This window comes from Mirounga leonina, unplaced genomic scaffold, assembly GCF_011800145.1.
Source record: "Mirounga leonina isolate KUSES-001 unplaced genomic scaffold, KU_Mleo_1.0 Mir_173, whole genome shotgun sequence".
Lineage (NCBI taxonomy): Eukaryota > Metazoa > Chordata > Mammalia > Carnivora > Phocidae > Mirounga > Mirounga leonina.
In genome coordinates, this window is record NW_023270447.1 from 80877399 (window position 1) to 80885798 (window position 8400).

General features: G+C 56.8%; 1 protein-coding gene across 2 annotated transcripts in view; it reads right to left on the reverse strand.

The window, feature by feature from the left end:
• Nucleotides 1-2071, reverse strand: part of PAX7 (paired box 7) — a 94414-nt gene extending 92343 nt beyond the window's left edge. For both annotated transcript variants that reach the window (XM_035019653.1, XM_035019652.1), the window contains exon 1: nt 1911-2071. In XM_035019653.1, the coding sequence (XP_034875544.1) occupies nt 1911-1995 (85 nt within the window). In that variant the 5' untranslated portion in view covers nt 1996-2071. The remainder of the gene's footprint in view (nt 1-1910) is intronic.
• Between the last annotated feature and the right edge of the window lie 6329 nt (nt 2072-8400).

Below are 8400 nucleotides of genomic sequence, written 5' to 3' on the forward strand. Positions count from 1 at the left end.
CCCTCTCAAAGTTCTAATTTTGTTTTGGGGCGATTTGGGGGAGACGCTCCGCTGTCAGCGAGCTCCCATATCAAATACCTATTTGGCTTCAGAAATCCAAGATCTGTCCCTGCAGGCTCTGTGAGGGTGGTACACAGAGGGGCCAGAGTCTCTCAGTGTGAGTGACTTTGGGAACCAGGGAGACAGACACCCCTGCTGTATTGCTGCGGAGGGGAGAGCTCCTCGGAGGCCTTAATGCAAAGTCCACACAATTTCCTCGCAGAAGGTTGGGGGACACCCGGTGCACTAATCCGGCCTCCATCCCCCCAATTTGGGGACCAGGCGGCTGCAGCGATCGGGCAGATTAGAACGATTTCACAGACGCGGGAGTGGAGGGAGCTGCCAGTATAATTGGAAGGGAGGAGGCGAGAAGGGGCTCGGCTGCCGAGCGGTTCCTGCCGCCTCCTCCCTCGCGCTCCCGGCCCCCCCACCTCTCTTTGTAAAAGTAGGTGTCTGAAGCCACCCTCGGATTTAATCAGAAATCGTGCGTCGCCAAGTCAGAGTCACTCAGTCTCCGTGGCGGGATATGCCATTAGCGCTCGAGAGCCCTCGAGCGCCCAACTTTATATTCAAGAGCCTCTTTAGCGACCGGCGCTCGGCTCTCCTCAGTATTCTCCGTCATGTTGGGCAAATATTGTTCTAATCCGCCGCGCGTCCTCGGCCGCCTGTTTTACTTGCATTCGCTACAGGAGAGCGCTACGGCAAATCCCCGGGCTTGCGCGCTCCCCCGCCTGCGTGGTTGCTCGCGCGCACTTGATCACGAAGCCACTCTCTTCGCCTCTGCCTAATTCAGGGACCCGCGCCATCCCGCTGCCAGACGGACCCCCCCCCCTGGATCGCAGGCTGCCCGCCCGTCCATCCCCTCCCCGCCTCCTTTCCCCTTCCTCACGCACAAGGGGCTCAGACAATTACAAGAAGAGTAATTAAAAAATGGAAGTGGCACCTATCTCTCACCACTCCTGTATGACCCCCTGGGCTACCCACCCCCAGAAACCCAGTGATCCCTCGGTTGACAGGTCGAAGGCCGTCCACGAGTTTAAAAACAAAACAAAACAAAAACGCAGGAAAGGGTCTTGGCAGCGCGCTCCCATCCTTTCCTCCAGCCGGGAACCCGTCCCCTGCCGGTCGCCTCTGCTCACCCCGGTGCTGGGTATTGACCGAGGACACATTAGAGAATTCACGTTTTCCCCCTGTCTGGACACCGCGGGGCCCGCTCACGGTCCCGAGGGTCTCTCCCAGGAGAGCTGCAGAGTTCCGAAGCCCAAGTGAAAAGTTTTGGGGGGAAAATCGTTACTATCTATTATTTCAAGTTACTTTGTTTCCAAACCAAAAGGCAGGAGTTTCTGTCTGGTGCTTTGGAAGAAGCGATAGCCTTCCTAGCTGAGACATATAAACTACCCCACATCGCTGGTATTTCGAAATAAAAGGGATTGGAGGACCATACGAGGAGTGCAAAAAGGAACAGTTCGAAACGAGAGTAGAAAGCGCTGTAGCCGGCGAACGCAGAGAGCTGAGAAAGTATCCGCGGGGAAAGCATCTGAAAATAGTGGAAACGAACTGAAATTCGCTAGGACTTGAAATTTGCTAGGGGCCGAAAGCGGCCGGGAGCTCGCCCTGCGGGGAAGGCCAGAGCCCGCGACCTGTGAAGCCGCGGCCGCCGGTCACTGAAAGCCGCGCAAAAACGGACAGGCGTCGGCCCCTGGAAACTTCCGGGGGTCCAGCGCCCGGACTCGGTCCCCAGAAGAGAAGGGGACCCCTCCTCCTCCCCCCCCGCTGCCGCTGGCGCCGCCACCCCCTGGGGATCGCTGCCTCTCCCAGGACCTCGGGTTCCGGGCGGAGGAGCGGAGGCGCGGCGAGCCGGGCGCTCTTACCTTCCAGAGGAAACCCCGTGCGGGGATAGTTCTGTCCGGGAGCCGGCCGCATCATCCTCGGTACGGTGCCGGGAAGGGCCGCCATTCTTGCGCACGCCGGGGACGAATCCAGAGTCGGCAAAAATCGCCTCCCGTCCGCTCCCTTTACCCCTGCTGCGATCTCTTTCTTTCCTTCTTCTTCCACTTCTCTTTTTTTAACCTCTTCCCCCTCCTCCCCTCTAAACACGCTCCCTACCCCCACCCCCCCACCCCCGGCTGCGGGCGAACGCGTCCAGAAGCTGGGGAGGGGGGCGAGGTGGGGGCGGAGGCTGGGGGGAGGGAAGGTGGTGACAAGGAAGTTCAAACAAACAAACACAGCCACCCCAAGTCCGCCTCTGCCCGCTCCGCTCGGCCAGAAGTTGTGCGGGCGGATGCGCCGGGCGGAACCGGGAGGCGAGGCCGGGCTGCCGAGCGGGGCTGGGGGTGGCGTCCGACTGGCAGCCGCGCGCTCCCGCGCTCCGGGCCAAAGTTTCTGCGCCGAGAGGCTGCCGAGTGGATTCTCTTTCGTATTTATTTATATATTTATTCTCGCGCTCGCGCGCGCGCGCGCTCGCTCGCTCCCCGCACTCCTCTCCACGCCTTTCTCCAGCCCACACTCCCGACTCCCTCTCGCACCGGCTTTCACACCCCGCCCCCCACCAGGCTTGCGGAGGGAAGGCGGTGGCTCCTGAGTTTCGGGGCTTGAAGGGAGGCGACAGGGGGTGACGGGGTTGGGAAGAGAAGAGGGCGAGCAAGGGGGAGAGTGATCCGCTGGGTAAGTTGTGCAAAAGTGCTCAACGGGAGTACGAGGAGGAGGGGGGGAGGCAGCGAACGAGATCTGATAGGTTCGGACTTTTCTTTTATTCATGAGGAGGGAAGGGGGCCAGGGCGGAAGGGAGCCGAGGACCAATAACGAAAAGAAATCGCCAACGAATATATTTTTTTCTCTTTTCTAATCCCCGGGTCGACCTCGTTTTTGGGGGAGAATTTGAACCGCCCGTTAACACATAGGGAGCAAGGCGCGGGGGCTGGGGGGGGGGCGCAGAAGGGGAGGGGGCAACTTTGTGCAAGTGTCTTCTTTTGACGAATGGGCCAGATCGGCCGAGTGCCCGGCCCCCTGGTCGCCCGCCGCCCCTCTCGGCGTCCCGGCTGCTTGGGAATGTCTGCCTCCGGTTGGTGGCTCCTCTGGATTCTCGCCTTTTCTCTGGCCTCCCAGGGTCAGAGTCGGCTGACTGCACATCTCCTTCATCTCACTTACACACTCCGAAATTTCCGCCAGTAGGGCACATGGGGGACTGGCCTAGGGTGACTTCAAGGAATGGGTTTATGACTTTCTCTGTGAAATGATGTCTCAGCCCCGGTGTCCAGTTCTTGCCCAGCTTCCTGCAGCTCTGAAAAGCCCAGAGTGCTTAGAAAACTGAGTGTGCCAAATGTTAGGGACTATCTCTTCTTCCCTCCTCTTCCCCTTCCCTTCACCCATCTCCAGCCAGGTTTAAACTCCTCTTCCTCTTCAGGCCCCCTGGCCACAACCCAGAACCCCTTTCCAGCAGGCAGTCCACTGCCCTGAGGCTGACAGCAAGTGGGTGCCCAGGATCTGGGAGGGAGGCGGGTCAGGACTGGGTTCCACCTTCAGCCCATCAATTCTGAGCTCCTCCGCTCAGAATTTAGAGGGGGGAGGTGTCCCAATTAAAGGGTCAGAAGGGGGGGTGGTGATCAGAGGTCCTGCAATTCTGCGCTCTCCCCTGCCTGAGTGACCAGACGCCCCTGCCCCAGGACACGAGTCCCGGGGGCGAAACGCCCTCCCAGCGGGGCAGGACGCCAGGACAGCAGGCCTTTTGTCTCCCCCGGGAAAGAGTGTCTCCGGCCCAGCACTGGAGGCAAAATACAATAAAATAAACCCAGCCCTCCATCTCGGCCCCCACCCCGCAGCCCGCCCCCTGCCCGCCCTCTCCCGGTCCTGGGGTCAGCCTTGTCTTGGCCTGGGGGGCTCTCCTCGGGCTGGCCCTAGTGTGCCCCCCTGCCCTCCCCTTTTCCTCACCTGTGACCTTTGCCCCTCTCAGCATGTGACAGACACCCTCCTCTCCCTCTCTCCCAGCAAAGGGGCTCATCAGGCTCTTGGCGGGGAGGCGCTCTGGGAATGGGGGCTTACGGAAAAGCAGTTAAACCCACACCCTCTGGTGGCTCCAGAATTGAGGGGGGTCCAAGTCGCTTTGGAATTGGAAAGGGGGACACCAGGGTGCCTTGCCCAGGTCAGGGTGCCAGGCTGCCTGAGTTATAGGGGCCCTACAAGGTTTTCTGGGCCCCCTTCTTCATTGGAGGTGTACCCCACCATACCCACAGCCCCTGAGAGAGGGACAGGGAGATGCAGTTTGAAGCCTCAGTGTGTGTATCTGGGGAAAATGAATTAGATTTGGGCCCCTTTACTTCGTGTCTTGCTGGAGGGTCTGGCCTGCCTTGACTTCCAGAGGTGGCTATGTATTATATATATATGTATGTATATTACAGATAAACACAGATAGGCACACAATACACACACACACACACACACATATACACGTATATATTACAAAATATCCACTCACTCACTCATTCATTCATCAGTATTTTCCGTCCTGGCTTGGAGGGATGTAAGGCACAGATTCTCTGTATTTGTGGGTGGACCCCGGAGCGTCTTTGCCTGTGTCTGGGTGAAGGTGGGTTTGTGTGTAGGTCTCCTGTAGGCCGTCTGAGTAGCTCTGTGTTTCTAAGGGAGGGTCTGTGTTTATGTTTTGGGGTCGCTTCCATGCTGCCTTGGCTCAGCGCAGTCAGGAAGGTGTAAATGTTTGTTTCGGTCAGTTCCCGGGGCCAGGAAAGACCTCTGGGGTGTGCCAGCGTGGACCCTGGAGCCTTCAGTCTCTCCTTGCTGACTGGGGAGAGCTCAGCCCCACCCCTCGGTTCAGGGCCCCCCAGTTGGCCGAGGCTGGGGACATTGAGCCCCAGGCATCTCTCTCGGGGCTCCACCTAACCTGTCGCCTGGTTCCCACCGTGCCCTGCAGAGGGCCCAGCAGAGGGTCCAGTTGCCAGGGAGGCCCCGAGCAGGTTCCCCTAAACTCTCTGCTGGAGGCACCAACCCTGAGTTTTTGCAGCTTGGGGATTCCGTGGGCTCCCGCGGGGGCAGACGGAGGGGGAAGAAGGGGGGTGTCTGTCGGAATGAGCGTGGCCGTTCTCGCCTGTTGGAGACCAATTTCACAAATGATTTTTGCAACAATTAAGAAGTGTGGCGGGGTGAAATGGCGATTTCACATCCAGTGGGGGAAAGGGGGGTTCACCTGGGAACTGGGGCGGCTGCAGCTGGAGGTGGGGAAAAAATCTTTCCCTCTCCTCTCAGCTCCTCATGGCTAACCCCCTTGCCCAAATTCACTCCCCATACAGACATTCATCAACTCCTAAGACCTCCAGCTGCTACTGTAAGCGCTGAAGGGCTCAGGTCTGCATTGTGTGTGTTAGGCTGGACTTGGCCTGGAAAGTTTCCCTTCAGCCCCTCACCCTAATCTCTGTCTCTCTCCCTGCTTCTTCCTCCTTCCCTCTTCTCTCTCCATCTTGGTCTGTGTGTCTCTCTCTGTCTCTGTGTCTTATGTGCATGCACGCATGCATACACACACACACACACACACACACTTTTCTGTCTCGTGGGCCCCTCCATCTCTTTTTTGTCCCCACCGCCTTTGACGCCTTGCCTTTCTGACTTCTCCTCAGTGTTTTCCTCTCTCAATCTGTTCATCGTGGCCACCACCTCCTACCTCCATGGTGTCCTGAAGCATGTAGGGACTTCCATCGCACGCACCAGGCTATACCTCAGACCTGTTTCCTGGGAAAGCCCTTTCTTTGGTCCAGATGGGGTTGGGCAAAGACTTTCCAGAAGGGTCGCTCCTCTGCTTTGCATCTACTTGGGGCTATCTCTAAAGGAACATCTCCAGGCCCAGCCCACCTGATTCTAGCACCCCCTCCCTCTAGAAAGTACTCTTGTATTCCCTCTCTCTGGCTTGGGTAACTGATCCCTACCTCCACCTCTCCCTGTCCCATCTGAGTTCCTTGTCTGTCCCCCACCTCCTGCCTGCCACACTTCCTTTTAAGGGCAACAACAATGTTCCTAGGAATTCCTCCTCCCAAGTTCCCCAAATGAGCCTTCCCAATGGCAAAGAGAGACCTACGCCCAAGGATCAGGAGCAAGAAGCCAGGTTGACATCAGGGGGGAAGATGGCCTTTCTCTGGCTGCTCCCGCCCTAGACTGTGAATTGATGGGTCCAACGGGTAAGAGACTGAGGGCCACAACTGGGGCTTCCTTGTCCCTGCCCCCAGTGGCCAGTGGCCTGTTCCCCCAGGCCAAGGGAGAGGACACTCTTTTTATTTTAGATCCCTGTGCAATGAGCACTTTCTGAAAGCGATTACCCAATGAATCTCCCTTTAAAGGGTGATAAATCCACCTTGAAAACCAGGGGTTTTGATTTCGGCGGGCCTTTTGCGTTTTCAGAGGCTCTGGCCAAAGATGTCAACAAATGGAATTATTCAGTCTTCAAATGTTTGGTAATGAGAGAGGAGGGGGTGGGCGTAGGGGTAGGGAGAGAAATGGAATATCCATGAACAAAAGACCTTCTGGAGGCTCCCTCGGGTTCCAGAAGCTGGAATTCCTCAGTGCCGCCTATGAAGGGGCACCCTTGAAAAAGAATACCTTTCCCCCACTCCCGCAATCTTCTATTATGATTTCTCTCGTAAGAAGTCCCACTCTTGGAAGAGTGACCTTGAAATATCTGTCCAAACCAGAATAGGAATGGGAGGGAAACTGGGACATTTTCTGGCTTGACATTTTCCTTTGCCCCAGAAAAATAGAACAGTACCAAAATAGTACATGTTGGAGTCCAGTTCCCAAGGTAAATAACAACAATAATAGTAATAGGCTTTTCCCAGGCCCACCTCTTCATAGGATCTGGGTGAGCCTCTTTCTGCCCTTCTTCCTGGCCTTCCTCCACCCTCCTCCCCTCCCCTCTCCTCCTCTTCTCTTTGCCTCATCTTCCTCCTCTTCTTCCTCCTCCTCCTCTTGCTCCTCTGGGCTCCTGCTAACTGCTTTCCACTGGCTTCCAGAAATGCAATCAAGGTTATCTCTACAGTGTGTCCCCTAATATCTCTAGAAACCTTCCCCTACAGTGTGTTCCCTAATATCTCTAGAAACCTTCCCCTCTGCCCGGCAGTCCCTCTCTCCTCTTCACTCCTGGTGTGGGAATGAGAAGTTTCTTCCATTCCGGTAGCCCAAAGGGGATGGATTGGGGGCAGAGGTGACCGAGCCCGTGAGGGTGCATGGAGCCATATGGGAAGCTGAGAGCGTGTGTGTACCTGTGTCAGAGCATAGGAGAGCACGTGAGTGTGCCTGTACATGGACGTGTGCGTGTTCGCAGGTGTGCACCCAGGAGTGCGCGTGCGTACCTGCAGGTAGAAGGAGGTGGGGGTGCGTGTGCAAGCGGAATCTCCATTTCCTGGAACCTTTGGCGAGCCTGAGGAGGGAAGACTCCTCCCAAGCTCCCAGCTGCCTGAACAAAAGACCAAGTGTCCGATGGATGGCGCTGGGCTGCCTTCTCTGGCCCCTTTAGATCACCACACCAAGTTCAATTTGCGCCGAGTCCAGCGTTAACGGGCTGTAGACTGCGCCCTTGCACAATTACCTTATCACAGCCGAGCATCTATGGAATCGGCAAAGCATTTTCATTGAACAAATCAAAGGGGGGTATTGGCGCCCGGCTCTGGCTGGCCTGGAGCTCCGGCTGTACACAAGTTCCCAGGAAGCTTTCCCCCCAGGCTTTTGGGGGGTGGAGGGGGATGGGAATGAGGACAAAAGGATCAAGGGCTGCTTGGTCCCCACCTCAAATCGCTAAGGGGAGGCTGATGGAATTGGGCTCCTTTGGTCCCCAGGGCTCCTCCTTCCTGGTCTCCTTGGGAAGCCCCCTCCTCTACCATGGCCTCAGTAGGGAGGGGTCTTTCCTCTCCTGGGTACAGGAGCCCTTATAGCCCAAGTTCCATAGGGGATGCTCTGTGAATCTTCATTGGCTGAATGAATGAATGAACGAATGAATGATTCTAGCACCAGCAGGATATCTGGATTTGGGAAAAGGCGGGGGAGACCTAGGCTTGAATCTTGTGCGGCTGGTGATTGGCAGTGATATCGAGCCTTCTGTGTGCTAAGATCTCCTGGAGCCTTGGAGCATCGGGAGGGTGACAAGCCGTACCTGCATGGTGAAAGGTGCTCCGATGGAACTAAAACATGGCTGATCTGCAGCATCGTAAGTGGCAGTGATGAGAGCTGGGTGAGCCTCGGTCCGCAGTCTGTACTCAGTGCACGCTGGCTTCCTCGCTTCCCGATTCCTCTGCAGTCAGCCACTGGGACCCTTCTGTATTCATCTCCACAAGCATTCTAGGGCTGAGCTCAGCATCTAGAAGAACACAG